The 24,754-nt window shown below is 33.9% G+C and overlaps 1 protein-coding gene across 7 annotated transcripts in view; it reads left to right on the forward strand.

Moving 5' to 3' along the window:
* EPHA7 (EPH receptor A7) overlaps window positions 1-24,754 on the forward strand; it is a 209,428-nt gene that overhangs the window by 169,323 nt on the left and 15,351 nt on the right. Inside the window, exons 6-16 of one of the 7 annotated variants that reach the window (XM_068985277.1) lie at window positions 4,174-4,298; window positions 6,916-7,099; window positions 12,645-12,753; window positions 13,354-13,409; window positions 16,081-16,087; window positions 16,982-16,983; window positions 17,744-17,869; window positions 18,716-18,901; window positions 19,643-19,704; window positions 22,251-22,460; window positions 23,173-23,322. In XM_068985277.1, coding sequence (XP_068841378.1) covers window positions 4,174-4,298; window positions 6,916-7,099; window positions 12,645-12,753; window positions 13,354-13,409; window positions 16,081-16,087; window positions 16,982-16,983; window positions 17,744-17,869; window positions 18,716-18,901; window positions 19,643-19,704; window positions 22,251-22,460; window positions 23,173-23,322 — 1,217 coding nt within the window. Of the gene's footprint in view, window positions 1-4,173; window positions 4,299-6,915; window positions 7,100-12,644; window positions 12,754-13,353; window positions 13,410-16,080; window positions 16,088-16,424; window positions 16,460-16,981; window positions 16,984-17,743; window positions 17,870-18,715; window positions 18,902-19,642; window positions 19,705-22,250; window positions 22,525-23,172; window positions 23,323-24,754 lie in introns of those variants that run through there. The other 6 variants (XM_068985278.1, XM_068985272.1, XM_068985273.1 and 3 more) reach the window with 6 other exon arrangements.

The raw sequence follows: 24,754 nt of genomic DNA on the forward strand, positions 1-24,754 counted from the left end.
CCCATGTATCCCCTCCAGCAATGGCAGGTTGATTCCTTCTCATTCTTCACATCTCTTTGGCTTCACCTTTTGCAACATCTGTCTAACCCTGGGTGGAAAAAATCTCTGTTCATAAAGGATAGTGTGATTAGGTTGGGCCCACTGGAAAAAGTCCAAGAAAATATCTTTATTGTATGGTCTATAACATTAATTATATCTGTAGTGTCCCTTTTGCCCAGTAATGTTGTAAATTTACATAGTCCAGAGATTATAGAGTATGAACGTTGGAGTGCCATTGGCTGACTACATTATCTTTTAAAATTGTCTTTCTCCTCACTTTGTGCTAGGAAATGTTTCCATAAGTATAGGTAAGCTTAATATTTTGGTGGGGGTCAGGGGGAAATAGAGCCCTTATAAGTACACAGATGATGATGGTTTAAAGATGGCGAAGTTGGGTCTGACTCTTTGCAAATCCATGGACTGTAACCCTCCAGGCTCCTCCATCCATGGGATTTTCCAGGCAAGAATACTGGAGTGGGTTTCCATGTTCTTCTCCAGGGGATCTTCCCAACCCAGTCTTGGGTATTGAACCCAAGTCTCCTGCTTGGCAGGCAGATTCTTTACCACTTGGCCACCTGGGAAACCCTATAAGTACATTCCATCTTGTAAGTTAAATATATTTTTTAGTACTTGGATTTTAATTGAAAATTGAGATCAAAGATCATGCATGAGTGCTTACATCTCAAAATCTCTAAAATATTGATTGGTTCAGGTGTATACATAAACCCACCATTCTTACTGATTATTTTCAATTCAAAGACTTATACTAACGATCCCATTGCCCACAAATTTACCTTTTGGCTTGTTATTCAACTTTTGCTTTTCTGTGGCATCAACTTTATCGACTTTGTTTTTATGCTGTTGAGATCTGCCACTTTAAAACACAGAAGCCATTTCTGTATTTTCCAAGATCATCATTCACTGTCATTTTATAGACTCCAAATATGTCCCCAATAAATCTTGAAAATAATTAAGGGCAAAATGTTCCATCTGTTCCTTCAGTTGAAATGAATTTTTATATTTGAACATTTCTAGAAACTGAGGTGAGAAATTAATCTCTTAATCATGTTTTAGAAATCCTACTATAAAGTCATGTTTAAAATCTTGCCTGTTTTCCTACATTTTCCAATGAAGGAAATTTATTATTGCTATTTAATATTTATTAGCTTCACATTAATTCCAATTACAAAAGATTTGATTTCACTTTATTTTGAAAATTATAATTTAAATGTCATAATGCCATTTTGGTTCTTAAGTATGGATATAATTTGGTTAGTTGTATGCATATTCTTTTCAAAATGAACTTCAGGTTGTAGTTAATTGACTATTTTGGTGTAAGAGCATATTAGTGAAACTGTCACAGTGTGATTGATTTATCAGGTAAAATATATTAGCCATAGAAATCAATGTGTTTTAAGATTTCTTTCTTCAATTTTACTTCTGTGTATAACTTTATCTGAAAAGAATGACTGCTAGAATCTGATTAGCTTAGAGATAATTTTGTTTATAAACTGTACATCTTGTGAGATGTATATTCTCTATGCCTGAGATTTTGAAACACAAGGGAAAATATTATCAATTTTTATGTACCAAAGTGTTGTATTTGAAGGACATAAGATAGGGAAAGATTTTTCTATCTTTCCTATCATGCAGTTTATCTATTCTCAAGGGCTATGTGCTAGTACTTCTGCCTCTGACTCTTAAATGTGTGACTTGATACACTATCAGCAAGGGATAAATTTTTTAAAATATGAAATACACAGGAAATCAGGAGTATAGTCACTGACAGATATGACTCCTCATACAAAAGTGCCATAGGCTTCAAAATACTATATATTTCAAGTGCCTTTTGGGCATCTTTCCCCCTCAATCCTCAATTATCATCATTTTATTGGTAAATTCTTTTTCAGGGTGAAATAATGAGTATAATGTTAATGTATAACTTGCAGAAATCACGTCTCATTCTGTGCTTATATCTTGCTACAACATGTCAGAAACTAAGTTAGGTACATTTATACCTCAAGTCTCCAGGGTATTTTGCAGGATTCAGTGTCTAGTCTCCCTCATCTTACTGTTTAGTAATAGAAATGAAGCAAAATGCTTTATAGTTTGACTTACACTTCCAAATCACATGAAGCTACCTGTGTTCCTGAAAGAGACCTAGAAATTAGCCGTAACCAATTTCCATCTAACCTATTTCCAAATGGCACACATCATGCCATACACCTTGATGGGAGGCCCAGCAGCCTTATTGAGTAATTTATGTATTGACTATTGTAGTATTCTCACCTGTGCTGCATTCTGTTTTTTAACTGATAGAAAATAAAATACAGGTTTTATGGGGCTTCTCAGGTAAAAAGAACCAAGAGATGGCAATGGGACTCCTGGGTCGAGAAGATCCCCTGGAGGAGGGCATGGCAACCCACTCCAGTATTCTTGCCCGGACCATCCCATGGGCAGAGAAGCCCGGTGGGCTATAGTCCACAGGGTCGCAAAGAGTCGGACACAACTGAAGCAATTTAGCATGCAGCACGCACAGATTTTATAAGTGGTTTTAAGTAAATTAGACTATTAGAGATTACTGGCTAAGTATCAATAAGACCTTATCTCACCACTGGTTGAGGTTTGTATTTCCCAAGGCTGTGGTTTGGGGATGCAACTTCTTGAACCACATAGTTGCTGAGATGCTAAAAATGTTTTGGGTGGAGAGATAAATCACTTTAGAAACAAATATTTCTTCATTGCATATATTAAGGTTTTAAAAGTCATGGGAAAAAAAATAAGATTTCTTATTAGAAATTGGCTTTATTGGAAACATATCAGAAACACAGTTAGTCTGTAAACACAGTATGTTGAGTACTTCAGCTGCATGCCCCTAAAGGGAAAGTTGTTCCACTTAATCTGCCCTAGTTATGCTTTTGTTAGTAATCTGAGAGGAAGTGGGAGTCATGCATCTTCCAGGTCCTTCCCTCAAAATCGCCAAGCCAGAAAGCAGTGACAAATGTTTTTTCTCAACATTGATATAAGAAAATATTAAGAAGTAGAAGAAACAAAATAAAGCCAAAGGGATAAACATCAGAAGCTTGCTTAAACAGCTTTAGCCCCATTTAATTGCTTTTCTGTCAGCAGGATTATTAACAATTTTGGACATCTGAAAATTAAATTAACAGCCTGAAAATATTTTACAGAATGAGATAGAGCATGATACATGAAACATAATGACCCCACTGAAATCCAGCCAAGCCAGTGTGACTACTCATTTAGACAGAGAAGACAACTAGTTAATCATCACTGAGCAAATTAGACAGAGCAAATTAGTTTCCTACATTCCACAGTCTTAGCTACCAAAAAGAGTATATGCCACTAATTAGGAAGAAAGAATTCTAAGCATATTATTATCCGTATAGAAAGAGAAAGCAAAATTGTAGCTTGAATTACTTTTATTAAAGCTTGAAGCCTAGGTTACATAGGTATAAATTACATGTGCAAGCATTTGTGTGTGTATATGTGTTCACACATATATATTGATATTTAAGTAACAGAAGCCTTAGCATTTTCTTGCATCTTGACCTAATGAAGTATAAAATTTTTTCCAAGGTTAATTAGAATTCTTGGGAACACACTCACACACACACAGACACATACATGTCAAACATAAAACCATTTCTTTTAAAGTGTGATTCCTTTCATTAAAGATGAAAGTAGCCATTCCGTATACTTTACCTGGAACAGCATTAAATTATTTTTTCTTTTAAAAAGTGTATTGTCATTGTATATGAAATAAATATTTGGACTTAGTTTATCACTGGAGATCAATCTGAAATCATATTTTGTAGCCTTAATTAGCGTTTATTTGCTTAATTGTCATTCTCAACCCCATCGTTTCCATTTTTCACTAACTTGAACAATGCTATCTTCTGCTGTTTGCACTTTAATTTAAATTTCTATTAAGGTTTATGAACAGTAATAAGGTCCTGTTTGAATATTCATTAGCTTTTGAATTGTGAGCTATGAAAAGGTGCTTTCTTTTACCTTAATGAAACTGGCACAGCATGGGACTGATCAGTTGTGACATTTGATTTGAGGCATCCAGTGAATTTTCTCATTGTTTATTGACACATCTTGTCCAAACAGCTCCCTCGCAAGTGAGCGGAGTAATGAAGGAGAGAGTGCTGCAGCGGAGTGTGGAGCTTTCCTGGCAGGAACCCGAACATCCCAATGGAGTCATCACCGAATATGAAATCAAGTATTACGAGAAAGTAAGTGCTAAGAACTGCTGAAACGTACAACCATGTATGATGCTCGCTGTGTCTCATGTCATCCTACTGCACTGTCGACTAAAGCTGGTCATTATAATACCAACTGTTTGGAGCTACTTCAAAATGGATAGTTGATGCTAACCAATTTTAATAACCCTCTCCCTGAATCTCTGGCTCATTATTATAATGATGGTTTCTGTGAATTAAGTTTTTGTGTTACACCAGTGAAAATATTCCACTAGTAGTGTGTTTAGGAATTCAAATTTTGATATCTTAATTATTAGATATAGGATGTTTAGTACCACAGAAACCACAGAGCCCAATGTGTTTCTGAAAATGTTTCTTTGAGGTTATCTATTTGAGCCCTTCATGACTTATTTTATGTATGTGGTTTCATTGATAATGATGGTGGCCTCAAATAATTTAGTGATTTGAAAAAAAAAAAGACTATTTTCTGTAATAAATATGTAGTCAGGTGATTATATTTCATTCTGTTAAATTCCTCCTGAAGTTATACTAATCATGCTAGTTATGTCTATCATTTCTTTACACCCCTCTCTCCATGAAAAAGTAGTGTGGCTAAAACTCAAGTGCTGCTCCTTCAGTCCCCTGTATTGGCTAAATTTTAGCAAATAGGAATGTAACTCCATGTTTGAGTTTATTTACTTCTGACCCATCTAGAGAAAGACAGAAAGACTGACACACCCCTGTTCACAAATATTCTAGTCTCCCTCTCAAAGAAAACCTGATTCAAGGTTTGAAACATGGAACTGTTATTATTGCTAGTAGTAATAGTAATAGTGCATTATTATTATTGACTTAATTAGCTAAAGTGCTCTAATATACATAACCGTTTTAACCATTTAGATAAAATTTCACAATAGAAACATGAAACTGTAAATATTTGGGGACTGAATTGACTTGATTGAATCATTTAAATGCAGACAGTGCTAACCCTTGGCAATGGATACTTGTTTTTCACTTTAATGGAAAAACAGAGTTTTTAAGTTTGTTATATTTTTACTTATTGTTTACTTTATGAATACATAACTTCCATGGCCAAAGTTACATTTTAAATACTTAATTTTTGTACCAGAGGATACATTTCTTATCCCATCAAATGTATTTCTAATGGGATCCTTGATTTTAGTTTTGGTTTTGTTATGTCTGTTTTCCAGTGAGCTCTGACAGTTACAGTTTCTTCTGAAATTTCATCAGATTTCAAAAACAATGAAATGTATTTTAAAAATATGTTAGGTGGTTAGTGAGAGTAAAGTTTCTTACAGTGCAACACAATATTTTACAAATCTGAAATAAATTTGATTAAATAGTTACTTTTTTGCATGACAGAAACAGAATATCTGTTTATTGAATTTGCAAATTACAAAATAATATTACAAGTAATACTATTGCTTCATAATATATGTAAGCCTGTGATATATATATATAATTATGTCATCTAATACCAGTTTTTCCTCATTCTTTTATTTTAGATAAATATATATTTATAATATTATATATTTATATATTTTATATATTTATATATATAACTCTTTTTATAAATGATTATAATGCAGACAGTATATATCAGCTTTACTAAGTCCAGTCTATTTATACATTTATTTACAGCTTTGCAAATATTATCATTCAAACAACCAGTTTGACATTTTTAAATTTCACTGAATAGTTTTATTACCAGACACAGTTGAGTGCAGGTTTTATTATTGAACAAGTAAGAACCTATCTAGAATCATATATTTTAATGAGTAGTTTTTATAACTTTTTTTATAAAGAGCACATTAGAATCATATCAACTGTTTTAAATTTTTATTCATTTAAATATTGTTTTATGGCATTTTTATATTCTTTGAATTTTTATATTATTTTATTCTTACTTATCATATATAACATGATAAACATATTTAAAGTCTGCAAGTCTCAGTTTTCATATCTGAAAAATGGAGAAACTAAGATATTAAAATACTGCTGAATCATAAAGTATCTAATATATTGTTTTATATTTAAAACAATAAGTCTTACATTGATAACTTCAAATATTCCATTTAATGCTATTTTGCAAAAGTGCTTTTATCCTGTGAGAAGTGTAGGTTTTAATGAAAACAATTGATGTGTCACTATGCTGGTGGTGGTTAGCTAAATTTCTTGATTTAATACCTTTGTTAATTTTTAACATATGACTTTTTGGTTACTGAATAACATTCAGGAATGATATTAAGAGAACTGTATTATGAAGTGAAGATTTCTACTGAACCATAGATTTTACAAAAGTGGAGTTATATTTTGGTCAAAAGGATATTTGATTATATTTATGACTAAATAGTTCTTGCCACTATGTCCTCTACCAACAAAGCATTGACTCAAAACATCATAAGTGTTTTAACAAAATTATTTCTCTTTGAAATTTGTAGAACAAAGGCATTTGCTCACATTTACATTTAATATTATCTGAGAAATGGCTCAGTGTTCCAATATTCCATAGGGTACAATGTAGCCTTTATAAAAACAATGCAGCAAATTGAAATAAATTGCAAGAATTGGCTGTCAAATTGTCTGGTTGTAATCACAATTAAATATTCCCTGTATATATTGTTTCCAGGATCAAAGGGAACGGACCTACTCGACATTAAAAACCAAGTCCACTTCAGCCTCCATTAATAACTTGAAGCCAGGAACAGTGTATGTTTTCCAGATTCGGGCTTTTACTGCTGCTGGTTATGGAAATTACAGTCCCAGACTTGACGTTGCTACACTAGAGGAAGCTACAGGTAAAATGTTTGAAGGTAATTACCACCTTTGGTTTGGATTCTTATCTCTATAATGCTGGCGTAATTTTTATTTCAATATTGAGTGTCATGACTTAGTTCAAGGTGATTTTTACATTTAAGGGTGAATGTATGTGCTGTGCTGTGCTTAATCTCTCCGTCATGTCAGGCTTTTTGCAACCCCATGGATTTTAGCCCACCAGGGTCATCTGTCCATGGGGATTCTCCAGGCAGGAATACTGGAGTGGGTTGCCATGCCCTCCTCCAGGGGATCTTTCCAACTCAGGGATTGAATCTAGGTCTTCCGCATTGCAGGCAAATTGTTTACCAGCTGAGCTAATCAGGGAGGCCCTGAATGTATATGTACATATAAATATATATCTATATACTTTGTAAAGGTTATTCAGAATAATAATTTAAAACTTGCTATTTTATGATGTTATAAACTTTGATCTAATTTCTTTAATACGTACTGGGTTTATTTTGAAAAGATTAAGTCAGAAGCAGAAGCAAGGCTTGCTCAAAAGTGTATTGACAGAAGCTGTATTTATAGACCCTCAAATGATCTTCTTCTAGTTGTCAGTCAAAGCTGCTGCTTCATAGACACCCTTAAATGAAGCCAGAAAGTATACCAAGATGGGCCAGAGAAAGATAATTTATAAAAATCAGGGTTAATTGAAGCTACTTGAATTTTAACAATGATTTCGAAACTTGCCATTCAGGAGGAAGACTTTGTATTTATTTTTACTTTTGTCATCTGTCTTTTTCAGTTTTATGAAATATTTCAAGCATAGTAAATAATATATTTAAAGAATATATGAAATATTAAGAAGAATAATTAAATATCTCTGTATATTCCACTCCAGCTTAAAAATAGAACGTCACCAAAATCTCAAGTCCCCTTTACCATTTGGTGTTTTATAATGCAACATAGGATCATAACAAAAAATACTTGTAACTAGAGTGTATCACAAATAAACAGATGTATCTTAGGCTGCACATCCCAGTTTACTGTCAGAGGACAAGGTTTAGAACAGCTTGAGTACCACTGCTGGTTGTTTTTCAGCTAGGTTGAAGCCTCAGGGTGTGTTTCTGTATTTTGAAAGTTTTTTTATTTCTCTCAATGTTATTCACATATTAGGTTCACCCCGCTGTTACTTCCTTCTCTCCTTGCCAATCTAATTTTTCATGGATTTCTATACAAAAATTAGCTTAAAATACTATATTATTTCCTTTTTTCAGTTTTTAATAGGAAGATTTTTTAGTAAATTAAGTCAATGTAATTTTGATTAAAGAGTTATTTTGATTTTGGGAGAATATTTTTCTAGATATTCTAAAAGGTAGAATAAATTGTTATTCTTTTACATTAGTTCATGCTTAGTAAGTTTACTAACAGTAGTATTTTTTCAAAATATTTTGTTATATTTTTAAATTGAGCAATGACTCTGGCAACCTCAACTAATAAAACGTATGTTGAAATATATTTTAAATGTAAATCAGTTATATAGAAATATAAACACAAAAGTCATCCATTGAAAAAGATTTCATATAACTTGGTGTGATAAACCTAATATCAGTATTCTTTATTACCTTTTTAAAATGGAGTATGTAAGATTAAAAATGAGACTATCTAAATTCAGTGCCTCTAAAATATTACAGTCTTTTACTCTATTAACATTTAAACATTTGAGTGGTCTTCTGTTAAATGTGTTCTAGTAATTTTCCACTTTGGAGAAGGCAATGGCACCCCACTCCAGTACTCTTGCCTGGAAAAATCCCATGGATGGAGGGGCCTGGTGGGCTGCTGTCCATGGGGTCGCTAGGAGTCGGACACGACTGAGCGACTTCACTTTGACTTTTCACTTTCATGCATTGGAGAAGGAAATAGCAACCCACTCCAGTGTTCTTGCCTGGAGAATCCCAGGGACAGGGGAGCCTGGTGGGCTGCCGTCTATGGGGTCACACAGAGTCGGATACTACTGAAGCGACTTAGCAGTTTTCCACTTAGACCGATCTTCTGATATTTTACTTTGTAGTTTCTAATATAATTAAACAATTTAAATGATTTTTTCATATTCTAGTGATTAGTTCTAAGTTAAAGAAACATCAGTCGTTTATACTTACCAAAAATTCTTTATCAGTTAAAGCTTGAGTTTAAAATCTTTAAGAAATGAGTTTATGTATTTTCCTGACTTTGTAAATTAAGAATATTGGGCCAAATTATTATTTATTACCTACTGAGATTCATAGATCTGATTGCATTATTTAAAAATGAAATAACTAACAATCATAGAGATTGACATGAAGTGCCATCTATGGGGTCACACAGAGTCGGACATGACTGAAGTGACTTAGCAGCAGCAGCAGCAGTAGAACCCAAATGAGCACATGAAACTAATGCTAAAAATACATTTTGCATTAGAAAGGATTTGGTGATTTTTATCATCAGAATATTCTCTCCACTGGAAGGTAAAGTTTGATGAAAGAAGAATCCATATCTCCCATTTCTTACTTTAGCCTTACAAGTACCTAATATAGTGCTTGACACATAGAAGACACTCATTAAGTAAGCAAGAAATGAATACCTCACGTTAATCAAAAAACAAGTTATCAGTATCAGTTGAAGCTAGTAGAAATATCCTTGGTTTCACATTTCAGCTCTGCCATGTCTGGCTGTGGGACTTTGAATGAGCTATTTCTCTGTGCCCAAGTTGCTAAGAGAGTAACACCCAACTCTCAGACCGATTGTGAGGACTGAATAAGTTAATGTACACAAAGTGCCAAGTGCAGTGCCTAGCAACACAGACAGCTTTGAATGTCAGCTTTCATTATTTAGTACAACCATTCTCAAGTGTTTTGGTCTTGGGAAGCCTTACAAGCTATTAAAAAATATTGAAGATCCCCAAATAGATTTTGATTATTTGGGTTATATTACTTATTATTCACTATTTTAAAAATTAAAACTGAGAAAATTTTAAAACACAAGTATTCACAACACACATTTCATTAGCCAGCAGAATGATGACATTATCACTTGTCATCTAAGTTCTGGAAAACTCAAAGGTGCACTTGTGAGCATGTGAGAGTAAGTGAAAGAGACAAATAACATTTTATTATGTGAAAATAGTTGACCTTGCAGATACCTTGGAAAGCTTCTGAGGTTTCCCAGACATGCTTTAAGAGCTACTGATTTAGCACACAGGTTACTGTGCTAGGGATTAGGGATGCACAGAAACACACAAGCACATTTGATGTGCTCAGTTAGTGAGAGAGACTTGCTCACAAGTTCTGGCCATACGGTTAAGCACTGGTGGAGTGCACGGCCCACTGCTATCATAGCGTCAGGAAACAGTGACTCTTGTGCTAGGAAGGAGGGCTAGGAAGAAGATCCACCCAAAAGAAGTTACTTGAGCACTGATTGGAAAGGGAATTTAAACATAGTATTCCATTTTACTTATATCCTAAAATCCCCTTCTACACAGAACCACTGCTACCAATTTAACAATTTTTAAATTGTGGTATAGTGATTATGACATATAAATTATTCTTAAATGTGTTATCCATGAAATAGATGAAAATATGAATCATAAATAGTGACTATCATAAGATTAAAGTGTGATCCTAACTATATATAAAAACATATAAGTAAATATTCACAACTTCTAATTCACCATTCATCTGACTTCAGTTTTCTCACTGGAGTTGTGTTTCTGAAGCTAAGGGCAGAACAGAGTCTAAGACAAGCAAAGAATTAGACCCACGGGACAAACTGAATGGAAATAATTTCGACACATACGTGTTTAATTTTTTCCTTCCTCATGAACAAAACTACTCCATTCTTTTTCCTCTCTGCTGCTGCTAAGTCACTTTAGTCGTGTCCGACTCTGTGTGACCCCATAGATGGCAGCCCACCAGGCTTCCCCATCCCTGGGACTCTCCAGGCAAGAACACCCAAGTGGGTTGCCATTTCCTTCTCCAATGCATGAAAGTGAAAAGTGAAAGGGAAGTCACTCTCTAAATATATATTAAAAGAAAGATAAAAACAAAAAACCAAACCACAGCAACAAAATTACTTGAAGTCATCTTTTCTCTGTTGAATCATAATAGGCAGTAATTCAGAAATTAAAGCTTTCAAGTTGTTTTCTTTTTCTTCTTTTTCCTTTTCCCTTGTTTCATTCTCTCGGGGAGCAAATCAGCAGGTCCTGACTTAGGGAGTGTGTATAATATCTCTTTTCAGAAACTTATTACACTGGAGCTATTTTTACTGGTGTTTCAACATAAGAGCTATCTATAGTTAGCATAAGTATACAAAATTAAGAGAGGAGTTGTCAAAAGGAGGGAGACATAGATAGAGAGAGAAAGACCAATTAAAAAAAAAATCAACACCTTTATGTTGCCTATTGTGGCAAGACACATTCTGCCTACATATAATTTACTGCTCTGGAGACCAAGTCCCTTGCCACCATTAAGAAGGAGTAGTATTTTCCATCCTACCTGAAAGTTTACAGATGTTGATTGTTTCAGAAATAAACAAACTATATTAGTTTTCATTATATTAGATATTAATCTGTAACGGAATCATCTATTGGAATATACATTTTCACTGTTTTGCATCCATTTGGTTATTAGGTTTATACTAGTATTGAAAATAGAATATTCTGGGGAAAATATGACAATTGTGAATTGCCAAATAAGTAAAACTTCACTAATTTGGAAAAATACAAGTGAGAAGGCCATGTGACTTGATGAAGAATAAGAATCAGAGGCTGTTTTAAAGGACATGTAAACATACTGCTCTCAGAGAGATTCTCAGAAAGATTCAGCTGGGCTTGCCTTAACGAGCGTAGAAGAATCAGCCTTGTACAGGAAGTATCTACAATTAGATAATGCTAAAATGTTTTTTACAGTACTTGCAGAAAGTTGACTCTTCCATAAACAGCCTAGCTTCTCTGTAATCTTAAACTCTCAAATGTGTGCATTGCATACTTTGTCAAATTAATATAAGTAATTCTGTTTATTTTCCTAAATTAAGGTGAATTATAAACTCATATTGATTTGCTATGATTATATCATGATTTTTATTCCATATTGATGATGTGAGAGATAAATCATTTAAGGTACTTTGAAAAATGCTGAGAGTATGTTATTTGGGTTCTTTTTTTTTTTTTTCATACACCAGGAAAATAGACACAGCGGGATCAAGTACCTTACTGAGGGGAAAAATGGGGATTTACTAGCAATTGTAAATGAAAAATCTTTATCTCTTGGATCATAACTAAGTTTTCAACAATTAAGCAGGGGATCACCATTCAACAAGGCATTTTGCAGGGATCTTTCCTAGCTGAAGAATATAAGATAGATGAAAGTATTGTGCTTACCACTTACTTAAAATATATAAAAAAAGTTTATTTAAATTTGTTACAATAGAATACATTTATTTAAGTTAGAGGTGAATTTAATAGCGTAGATATCTTGCTTATAAGATTTTGCCTAATCTTTCAAGTTCTTGAATAGTATTGAGTATTTTATTGAGCCTTTTTTTTTTTTTTTTTCCTGTTTACAGCTACGGCAGTCTCAAGTGAGCAGAATCCTGTTATTATAATTGCTGTGGTTGCAGTGGCCGGGACTATCATTTTGGTGTTCATGGTCTTTGGCTTCATCATTGGAAGAAGGTAGAACACAAATTCGTTCTAATCTCTAACATAAAATGTATTGATTTTTCAGAATTATGTCAGCCTATTACTTATTGTTTAGTTTAGAATGTTTACTAGTAAATGCAGTTATTCTTTGTCTCATATGAAACACTAAAGGTCAATAAATTTTCATTCTCCCAAGGTCAGAAGAGGAATGAGTAGTGTCATTTCTATTAGGTGACTCTTTATTAGTTATTTTCAGAGTTTGATTTTTATAATAAATATAGGAGACACCTGGAGAAAGATTTACTCTTTTAGTTAATGGTTTGTGGAAGCCATTTAAAATCTGTTGTTGCTGTTTTTCAGGAAAAAATATAAGCAAATATTCACTCATTGGTAAATATAAATCTGTGAAATAGATCCCTTCCACACTGTCTCACACTTTATATTCCTTGCATTTTTCAAATCATGTGAATTGCTATATTATTATTGAGTTCAGAACTATGGACAGAAAGTTTATATATTTTGTTCATAGCTCTAACTAGCAAGTTTTAAGTAATTAAGATATATCATGCTGAATTTTAAATACACAAAGCTAGATTATTGATTGAGATCATCAAAACTTTTATTTTTTTCCAGGCACTGTGGTTATAGCAAAGCTGACCAAGAAGGGGATGAAGAGCTTTACTTTCATTGTAAGTGTTTGGCTTTTCTTTATTTATTTACCCCAGTTAATACAGAAATCTGGTTGTCAGTATTGGCATGAATAAATTCCTGATGCATCAGGCTTGAAAATATACCATGAGCTCAAAATGTTGCTTTAAAGCATTTGAACAAATATGTAGAATGAAAATATAATGTGAATTCTTTAAAAATATATTCAGAAATGTAATCTCTCATAAGAAATTTTAATATAACTGAAAGGATGTTCAGCAGCTTTTATGTCACAGTTGTTCCTTTTGCAATCTTTGCCCAAGTGTTTCATATCATCCTAATAATGATTCATTAAATGTTGCATGTGCCCATGTTCTAGCTCAGGAATTCATTTTAAGTTAGAAGGATAGGCCCTTTTTTCTATGCAGTGAGTGATGCTATAATGAAAAACTAAGGAACCTCTCTCTGTCAATCTACTATAAACTGGCCATCACAGGTAGATATTTTGAGACACAAATAGTGTAATAATAGGATTCAGTACTCTGATGTTTTCCTGTGGATTTGAGCTACCTGATTCTTAAAGTTCATTTTAGAAATTATATCAGAACATAGCTCAGGAAACCAAAAAAAAAAAAAAAATAGATGCTCAACTGCATTAATCTTATTGTTGTTGCACATGGATAGTAAGTGAAACCCTGAGAGCTTTGAGAGTAAATGTTGACTTTTTGCAGCCAAAGTAACATCCAATGGATGATGCTCTTATCCAAATCCAGTATCCCTATTTTTAATCCTTGAAAACATTGAAAATAATTTATGTATAATTTTTCTTAGTAACCATACTCCTTACTAAAATTTCTCATGGGTAGATAAATTTTCTATAAATGGCATAAGAATGACATCTATTTTTGTGTTACTCATCAAATTCTTGTGTCAGTATCTAAGAAGATATTGTCATGTCCTGATTCTTAAGTCATGGGAAGATGTAGCATAAATCAAGGAAGTGTGTGGTTGAAAAAACATAGTATGAAGACCATTATTATTCCTAAGTTTCTCCAGCATGTTATTAATTGTTGAACCAACAGTTCCCTTGTCTTTAGTTTTCCAAAGAGAAGTGTTTTTACATAATACCTATTCAAATCAATGATGAAACTGTATAATTCGAACCGCTGAAGCCAGGGAGTGTATTAGGACTCTAAAAATTATAGTAAAAGTTATGACCAGAGGGGGCTTTATCATGATGATTAAGTTTCAGGGCCCCTGGTTTTCGCAGACTCCTTTCAAGGCCCTGAAAGAGTCCTAACAAGTTAGTGTGTAGAATCTTTTCTCTTAAAGAGAATATCCCAAATTGCAGAAGCTTTAAGCCACACTAAACTTAAATCTGCCCCTGATTATGGCTGAACACATGTGATTCTATGACCCTTCTCCTGGGATTATTGACATATTCCTAATGTTGGTGCTTCCTCTTGCTAACTGGCAGTGATTTTGTGACAAGTCCCAGTGATGAGAGTATCATAGGCTGTTTATAGCTAGAGGATATACAGAAAAAGTGGAAGTTATATTTTTTTCTCTTTCATGACATGAGAGAATACTTTTAACACTTCCCCAGACAGGAAGGAGAGGATCAAAACTTGAATGCCTTAATTTTTGTGTCAAGTTTGTATATAGATGACAGTAAACATATATAGAAGAGAGTAACATGAGACTATAGTTCCTGGAATCCCAGATTCTACCCATATGTGAATAATTTGATGGAAGAATCATTTAATAATACCTTAATCAGTATGTCACTTTTCTTTGCTTATTGAAGATATCTAAGACATCCCCAAATGATCAAATACTGCGTCTTGGTTAATTTGCTTTTAGCTTGCAAGTTAATGCTGAAGGTAAATTAAGACATGGCTTACCTAAAACATGTTGTATAGCTTTCTGCTTAACTGTCATCATTCAGTTTTAATATTTTGATGTCATTCCCTTTTTTCACATTTGACATCCAGTTTGTAATTAGAAAAAATAAAGCTGCGTGTTTTACCTGCTAACATAGAAAAGATAAACTGGAACTTGTGTATATAAACAGTTTTCATCTCTAGAGTAAAATATCAGTGGTGGTTTTAAGATATTTAAGATTCATGAGAGATGTAAATGAGATACTAAAACACAAAAAGCTCACACTCTTAAATCAAGATAAGCAACAAACCAAAATATTCAGAAACTGTTGTCAAAATTGTTCTTATTTTAAAACATCCATTTTTAAACGAATAATGAAAGAAATACACTTAAGATATCCTATCTTGGTAAATCCTTGATATTTTTGAATCACCCTTTATACAAGGATATCTTTTCTTGTCATTTGATGAGAACCAGGCATTTTATTTGATTTTATGACTGTATTTATAGTACATAAAGTACAACACTGTGGTCACCAGCTATTTACAAGTTGGTGTCCTTTTATTCCTTTAGTATACAGACAATTTTCTTAGGTGCTAAGACACCAGATTGAATTTTTACAGAAACATGAAAGCAACCATTTAACTAGCTTTTAGAGCACTGAATTTAATAGAATGTCCAGTCATTTGTATCAGGTGCCCTCCACTCTCCATGGCCCCAAGTGCTACATTTAAAGATATAAACACAATGGAGGAGTTTAGTGAACCAATTCCAATTTACATTTTGTTTCCTCCTACCATTTCTTCTAACAATATCTTTGAATCCAAGCTGGGCAGTATTTCATGTTTTTATGCCAAAATTGCTCTGGCCTGTCAAAATGTTTTGTGACAACTTGAATAAAGAACCATCAGAGACCCATTTGAGATGCAGAAGGTTACCTCCAATCTAGCTCCCTTATCGCAAAATCAAACCAAAAAAAAAAAAAATGAAAGAAAGAATAAAACGGAGAAGATGGCTCATTCTCCATCTGCCTGCCAATCTAGGAGGTTAACCTATTGTTTTCTTCCCTTCTCTCTTTTTCTCTTCCCCCTCTCTTCCCTGTACTCCTTTTTCTCTCTTTTCTCTTTCTATCCCCTCTCTCTTTTCTTCTTGTGTTTTTTTCTCATGTTCAGCTTTAGTAACAAATGAGCATCTGTCAGTTTTATAAACTGCAACAGTAATTGTTTAAGACAATCAATTTTGGATAAACAATCAACTACAACAGAATAAATCAAGATTTTTAAATCCCATTTTTCCTTTATACATTCTGCTTCTTTTTGTTTGTTATGTGTTTATTTTAAAAATATAATTTCAAGTTGATGTGATGACATAAGCACAGTTAGGCTGCAGTGTAATACATAAAGAAATATATTGTTCTCCAAATAGTAAGATTTAATGAAAAGATTGTTCAGTGGCTTTGTTAAAAAACAATAAAGTTTTTTCTGAGGATATAGTGTAATTATTTTCATTGCATTAATATAACCAAATATATGCCTATCTATCTTATCTTTGTCTTTAACCAAATGATTAGATTTGGAATACGTTATTGTAATTGATTTAAAGTTGACATAGCATTCTGTTACCTGCATGCTTCTGGGTGCGTTTTAAGACAATTTTAACTTTTAAGATGATTCTATGTTGTTTGAATCTTGACTACCTTTTCTGAGGTGTATTGGCTACCTCCTCATAGCAGTTAAGAACTTCCAGAGCCTTATAATTGAAAGTTCATATAAACCATTCCTCTTTCAAATTGCTGTCATACATGGTTAGCAGATCCCAGGAATACTGTAAATTTTCTAACTTTATTCTGTACTTTGTACATTTGGCTTCTATTGCCCTTCAAGGTGAAGAAGAAACTGTGTCTTTAGTAGATTTCTCTCTGGTTTTGTGATAGCAGTCCCTCACAGCTTGTATTAATTTTATGTATATGTCAACGGTGGTTGGTCTTTAAAAAAATAAACCAAAAGAATAAGTAAGATGTCTAAATGTTTTTAATATTACTGTCAGTGTAGTAGGCTACCTGTAAATGAAATGTCTTCTTTTCCCAGTGTATTAATTTGATTGATTGACTGACTGATAGATTTACAAATGTGTTTCCAAGTCCATTACAAACCTCAATATGGCTTGAACTATGCCATGATAGCAATGAATTTAATTAAACCTCCAGTCTGATAAGAGTCATGTCAGAGAATTTTGGTGCTGTCTTTTGTTGATTTACTGGAAAAGCAATTCAGTTAGTCACCTATGAGCTGGATCCTATGTTACCTATAGAAGCTTGCAGATAATACCTATACGCCTGCAGACTGAAGTAGTCTGTTAAAACTGCTGTGAATCAGGTGATGTGGAAGCAAGTTCACTGTTCCAAGGAGCACTCTGCATAATGAAATTCCTGGGCTGACTGCACAATAAGTGCTTTGCTTCATCACAGTCATGCTTTCTTACATCATTACAGTTAAATTTCCAGGCACCAAAACCTACATTGACCCTGAAACCTATGAGGACCCAAATAGAGCTGTCCATCAATTCGCCAAGGAGCTAGATGCCTCCTGTATTAAAATTGAGCGTGTGATTGGCGCAGGTAAGGCTGTTGTAGCTTCCTTGTTCAGCTGTTCCATTTAGCCAAGATCGAAAGTCATACATCATAATGACAGGCAAATAATTATACCTCAAGTATAGAACCTTTGCATTTACCTGAAATGTTGGAAGCAATGAGCCTGTACTTGTTTATGAAATCTTAAGAAAAAAAAAGTGAAAAAGAAGCATGTGGTGCAGAGAATTGTGTATCTTTTGTCTCTTGTTGGATTTTCCAGATATTGTTCTATTGTAAGCTATTTCATAATAGTTCTGGCCCATCGAATATATGAATTTATATTTAAAATAGTTAGAATGTTGTGAATATTGCTGGAATATACATCCTCTGACTTGATTTATCATCTTCCTGCCAAGTGTTTATTTTTATTATTTTTTGTTATATTTGTAGCTGTTGTAGTGTTTAATTTCATGTAGAAAATTAATATGTATTAATTATTTAAAAGGAAAATTATTTTCTATGTGTACAATGTATCTTCATAGTAATTGTACATTTTGGATGAAGTTCCTTACATCTAGCAAACCTAGGTACATATGAATTCCAGATTTTTAAGTATTCCAGAAGTATTGGTATTTCAAGTCATGAAAACAATAGCAATATGTAGAATTTGCTAATGTGCCCTTATACTCCAGTAAACAGTGTCCATTTTGCAGTGTATTTCAAACCTAAATGTTGTTTCTGAAAGAGTTTTTGTTAAGCCAGTTGAAAAAAAAATAGGACTTTGTTTAACAGTTTAAAAAAGTTTAAAAGTGTTTTTAAAGAATTGAATGCAATTACTCTGAGAGAGGAGATATTTCTGTAATTAAAATACACCTGCCTGTTCTGTTACTTTAGGAGAATTTGGAGAAGTCTGCAGTGGTCGTTTGAAACTCCCAGGGAAAAGAGATGTTGCAGTAGCCATAAAAACCCTGAAAGTTGGTTACACGGAAAAGCAAAGGAGAGACTTTTTATGTGAAGCCAGCATCATGGGGCAATTTGACCACCCAAATGTTGTCCATTTGGAAGGGGTTGTTACAAGAGGTACATATTGACAGTATATTTCATTTACCAAATGGACTGTCAGAAATCAGTGTTATTTCACAGATACTAAAAAATCAAATTGTAAATATACTGCATATTTTTCATGAGTTTTTCTTTGGATGTGTAACTGACTAAAATAATTTTCTTTTGTGCTACCATCTCAGGCAAAAAATGAATAAATGAATGCAGGTTGAGAATTAAAGGATAAATTTGATAGATAGATGGGAATGACAGATATTTTCATTTATCTTCAAAAGTCATAAATGTATTACATTTTAGTCTTTCGATTTTCTGTAAAGTGTCATTTTCTCTGAGTTGTATTCACAAAACAGGAGTCAGAAGAACACATTGACTTTTATTGTTTAATTTTATCAATCATGACGATGTTCCAAACAGACAGTTAATGACTCTGCATTTAGCAGCAGCACTAGAAATGTTAGAAATACTCCCCACTCACCCAGTCAGTCTTTCAAAAGAGCACTAGATATTTTATCCAGTGTTTGTAGTGTTTAATTTCATGTAGAAAATTAATATGTATTAATTATTTAAAAGGAAAATTATTTTCTATGTGTACAATGTATCTTCATAGTAATTGTACATTTTGGATTGTACAAAAGTGTTTGTAGTGTTTAATTTCATAAACACTACAGAATAAATCTGAAATTTACGTTACAGCTTTGGAAGCAACACTTTTTTTTTTTTTCATATATATATATATATATATATATTTTTTAATTTTAGGGAAGCCAGTCATGATTGTAATAGAATTCATGGAAAATGGAGCCCTAGATGCATTTCTCAGGGTAGGTACCAAAATTATTCTCCCATCCTAAGTATACTATGCCTGTTACCAATGTAATTTTCTGAACTTTTCTTTGCAGTGTAAAATGTGAACAGTAGAAACTTGAACAGGTCACAAAATTGTCTTTGAAAAGCTGCTTTAAAAAGTCTTAAGACTGGATTGAGAAAGATTTTTTGAGCATTTAAGCGATATAATGCCATTTAAAAATAGTTTCCATTGATATATTACCGCAAATACTGAGGATACTAGAAGCCCTATAATTGGAATACTTGCTGTAGAGTAGCATTTTACGTTTTCAAATTTACAATTATAAATGAAATACAGAGGTAATACAGAGGAAAAGTGAGATAACCGTTCAATGTTGGTAGGACTCTGCTCTGTGGAACCATTTCTACTATAGTGTTATATGAACATCAAGCTTAAAATAAAGAACTATTACCATTTTAAAGTATGTTATTTTTATAAATAATAAATTCTGAATGTAAAAACATACATATTTTTCTGTTCAGACTTTTCATCTAAGATCGTGAAGAGGTGTTAACCTTTTTTCAAAGGGCGAAGAGAAAATAGTAAGAAGAAGAGAACATGTAGAGATCATACATGATCTAGAATGGAACATTCAATCCAGATTAATAAGCATTAAGAGGATTTTGACATGCTATGTCTTGTTAATATGCATACCTGTCAACTTTCTAGAAGAAGGCATCACTTAGCAAATTCGTCTATTCAAACCACTGTCAGCTTGCATTGTATTTGGAATTCAACTGGAGAAATCTGTGGGTTAAAAATAAGTTAGAAATATATGGTGGCCAGTTGGTTGCAAAGAGTTCTCAATCCCATTTATTAGCACATCTACCTCAGGGAATCTTTGTTGCAAGTAATATTCCTACCTACAGCACAACAATGAGAAGTAGAAGATGAAAATAGTCAGCTGGTACAATCCCTTTCTACCTCTTAATTTCACTCCATTTTTACTAAGAAATTTTTTCACCCTTCCTTTTTTTACCATTTGGAGAAAAAAATCTAATATATGTGTCTTTATCCTTTTATATATGTTTAGACTATTTATGTAAATTTTTAGCAAGTGGGTAAAATGCTTAGCTATCAGGGATTTTTTTTTTTTAATATTTCATTCCCTAACTTCCTGATGATCTGTGCTTTTATTTTGGGGCTTCCCTGACAGCCCAGTTGGTAAAGAATCTGTCTGCAATGCAGGAGACCCTGGTTCGATTCCTGGGTTTCTGCTGGAGAAGAGATAGGCTACCCACTCCAGTATTCTTGGGCTTCCCTTCTAGCTCAGCTGGTAAAGAATCTGCCTGCAATGTGGGAGACCTGGATTTGATCCTTGGGTTGGGAAAATCCTCTGGAGAAGGGAAAGGCTACCCACTCCAGTATCCTGGCCTGGAGAATTCCATAGACTATATAGTCTGTGGGGTCACAAAGAATTGGACAGGCAATAACCTCAGATACGCAGATGACACCACCCTTATGGCAGAAGTGAAGAGGAACTAAAAAGCCTCTTGATGAAAGTAAAAGAGGAGAGTGAAAAAGTTGGCTTAAAGCTCAACATTCAGAAAACGAAGATCATGACATCCGGTCCTATCACTCCGTGGGAAATAGATGGAGAAACAGTGGAAACAGTGTCAGACTTTATTTTTGGGGGCTCCAAAATCACTGCAGATGGTGATTGCAGCCATGAAATTAAAAGACGCTTACTCCTTGGAAGAAAAGTTATGACCAACCTAGATAGCATAGTTAAAAGCAGAGAAATTACTTTGCCGACTAAGGTCCGTCTAGTCAAGGCTATGGTTTTTCCAGTAGTCATATATGGATGTGAGAGTTGGACTGTGAAGAAGGCTGAGCGCCAAAGAATTGATGCTTTTGAACTGTGGTGGTGGAGAAGACTCTTGAGAGTCCCTTGGACTGCAAGGAGATCCAACCAGTCCATTCTAAAGGAGATCAACCCTGGAATTTCTTTGGAAGGAATGATGCTAACTCTGAAACTCCAGTACTTTGGCCACTTCATGTGAAGAGTTGACTCATTGGAAAAGACTTTGATGCTGGAAGGGATTGGGGGCAGGAGGAGAAGGGGACGACAGAGGATGAGATGGCTGGATGGCATCACTGACTCGATGGACGCGAGTCTGTGTGAACTCCAGGAGTTGGTGATGGATAGGGAGGCTTGGCATGCTGCGATTCATGGGGTCACAAAGAGTCAAACACGACTGAGCAACTGAACTGAACTGAGTGACTTTCACTTTCACTTTCTCTAACTTTGATGTAAAAATTAGCATATACTTTTGGATTTGCATGCTTTGAAGCTATTAATTAATACCAGTTATATATCAATATAAATAAATGATTACTAGAATTCTATTTTATATTATTTGACTATTTAAATCAGCACCTGTTGTTTTTCACAAATGTCTATATTATGTAGAAAATTAAGTAGTAATTCCTCTGTCACTATGTGCAGACATTTTTCATGGTAATCTTTTTCTTTTTTCAAACTGGGTTAACTGGACTTTCATTTTTGTCTTCCTGTAGAAACACGATGGGCAATTTACAGTCATTCAGTTAGTAGGAATGCTGAGAGGAATTGCTGCTGGAATGAGATATTTGGCTGATATGGGATATGTTCACAGGGACCTTGCAGCTCGCAATATTCTTGTCAACAGCAATCTTGTTTGTAAAGTGTCAGATTTTGGCCTGTCCCGGGTTATAGAGGACGATCCCGAAGCTGTCTATACAACGACTGTAAGAAAAAGTCTATTACTGCACCTCTTCATATTTCTGCCAATTTTCCTACCAAGAAAGCAGGGCTTAATAATTCAAAATGAAACAGGAGAAAAGAGGCAAATTGATCTCTACCTTTGTTTGTTGTGACATTTTTTTCCTTTTGGAAGAATCATCATTGCTTTTACAGTCTTCATATAGACTAAGAGGAGAAGTATGATAAGAATATCAATAGCTTATTTCGTATTGGGATTGCTAATATATATAATATACATATACAGCATTTGGTTACTAGTGGCCATAGTTGTAGCAGAAAACAATAATCCCACTTTTTAATCAAGATTTTAAGAAAATATAACTATGCTAATTCTTGTAAGTTTGCAAGATTAGAACAAAGGAAAGTATATGGGGATTTACTTGTATACTATTATTCCAATATTTCTTTCCATTTTAGTAGTTATTTTACCTGATTTGTCATTGTCCTTTTGAGTAGACTCTGGCCGTACAACCACATAGTTCATAATTGATTTGCCTTAGAATTGAAAACTTAACCATGACATTTAAAAAGCAAGTTAGTAACTTTAACTACACTTGGAGAAATTCAAGATGAATAGACCTGATACTGTTGAATTGTCAACGAAATACACAGGCATTTAGCTTAGCCTTATGGTTCTACTATAAATGATTTATATGTCATTATATATATCTAAAATGTCAATTTCTTTTAATACAGGGTGGAAAAATTCCAGTAAGGTGGACAGCACCTGAAGCCATCCAATACCGGAAATTCACATCAGCCAGTGACGTATGGAGCTATGGAATAGTCATGTGGGAAGTTATGTCTTATGGAGAGAGACCTTATTGGGACATGTCAAATCAAGATGTAGGTGTTATACTACTTAAACAAAAAGGATTTAATACATTAATATTCATTTTATGGGAACATGTAGGTAATGGCTCATAAGAAGAAACTTTTACAGTTCTAAAAAACATGGTTGCTGAGTTTTCACGATTATTACCATAAATTACCACAATAATTACTGTAAATTAGTGGTTCAACTAATTTTCTTTTGTCTTCATTTTGAAGAATTGCTTTTTCTTTTTCATTTAAATTCTCTGGACATAATAGAAGCCGGAAAAGGATATTTCTTTAATAAAAGTAATGATGCTGATCTTGCACAGCTGTAGTGGGAGAGTCACCTGAGTAAAAGATTCATTTATGGAGGGGAGAGAAGGAAGGCTGTGTTATTTTGTCTTTGAAGCTTATCTTCCTCTTGCTTTTAATTTCCTGATAAAATCTGTTTAAATTATGTTGTTGGTTGATTTAGTTTAGTTTTAATTTCATGAGATAACTTAAACAACCAATATGTGTTTCATAGAAATATTTTAGAATATAATCACAATGGGAATATCTTGGGAAATTTCTTTTAAAAATACAACTTATTAAATGTGTATCCTATTACTAAGGCAACAAGTACATTGTTCACCTTTGAGAAAAGAAACTGATGATAGTTCTTGGGTATGTACATCTCACTCCAAGAGACCATTTATAAAACAGTATAGCATAAGGGCTTCCCTGGTGGCTCAGATGGTAAAGAATCTGCGTGCAATGCAGGTAGACCTGGGTTCAATCCCTGAGTCAGCCAGATCCCCTGATGAAGAGAATGGCAACCCACTCCAGTATTCTTGCCTTGAGAATTCCAGGGACAGAGGAGCCTGGCGGGCTACAGTCCATGGGGTCACAAAGAGTCGGACACAATCGCGTGACTAACACAACAACAATAGCATAAGTGCAAGTAAATATTTACTTTTGTAAGTTCAATTTTACAAAGTTGACATTTTTGTAAGGCAGAAACTTACAAATACTGTCAGATTCATATGCCTTTATTGAAAATGTGAGTGAAATTTAGGTAAAAGTAGAGTAAGTATAAAATCTAGGAAGGTACCCTGCATTAAACTAGAAATATGGAGAAGACCTTGGTTCATAGCTGAGGAGAGAATTCACCAAGGGAACACTTTGGAAAGTGCAGAAACAAAGGCTTAGTGAAGTGTATGTGGACCAACTAAGTAGAGTCACTATCCTATAACAGAGATACATACATTATTAGTGTTCTGAAATGAAGATTGTATGCATATGCTAAGTTGCTTTAGTCATGTCCAAGTCTGCGACCCTATGAACTCTGTTCATGGGATTCTCCAGGCAATAATACCAGAGTGTGTTGCCATGCCCTCTTCCAGGGGATCTTCCCAATCCAGACATTGAACCCGCGTCTCTCAAGTGTCCTGCAAAAAGCAGGTTGTTTACCTCGAGCACC

The sequence above is a fragment of the Capricornis sumatraensis genome, chromosome 13 (assembly GCF_032405125.1).
Source record: "Capricornis sumatraensis isolate serow.1 chromosome 13, serow.2, whole genome shotgun sequence".
NCBI classification, from domain to species: Eukaryota; Metazoa; Chordata; class Mammalia; order Artiodactyla; family Bovidae; genus Capricornis; species Capricornis sumatraensis.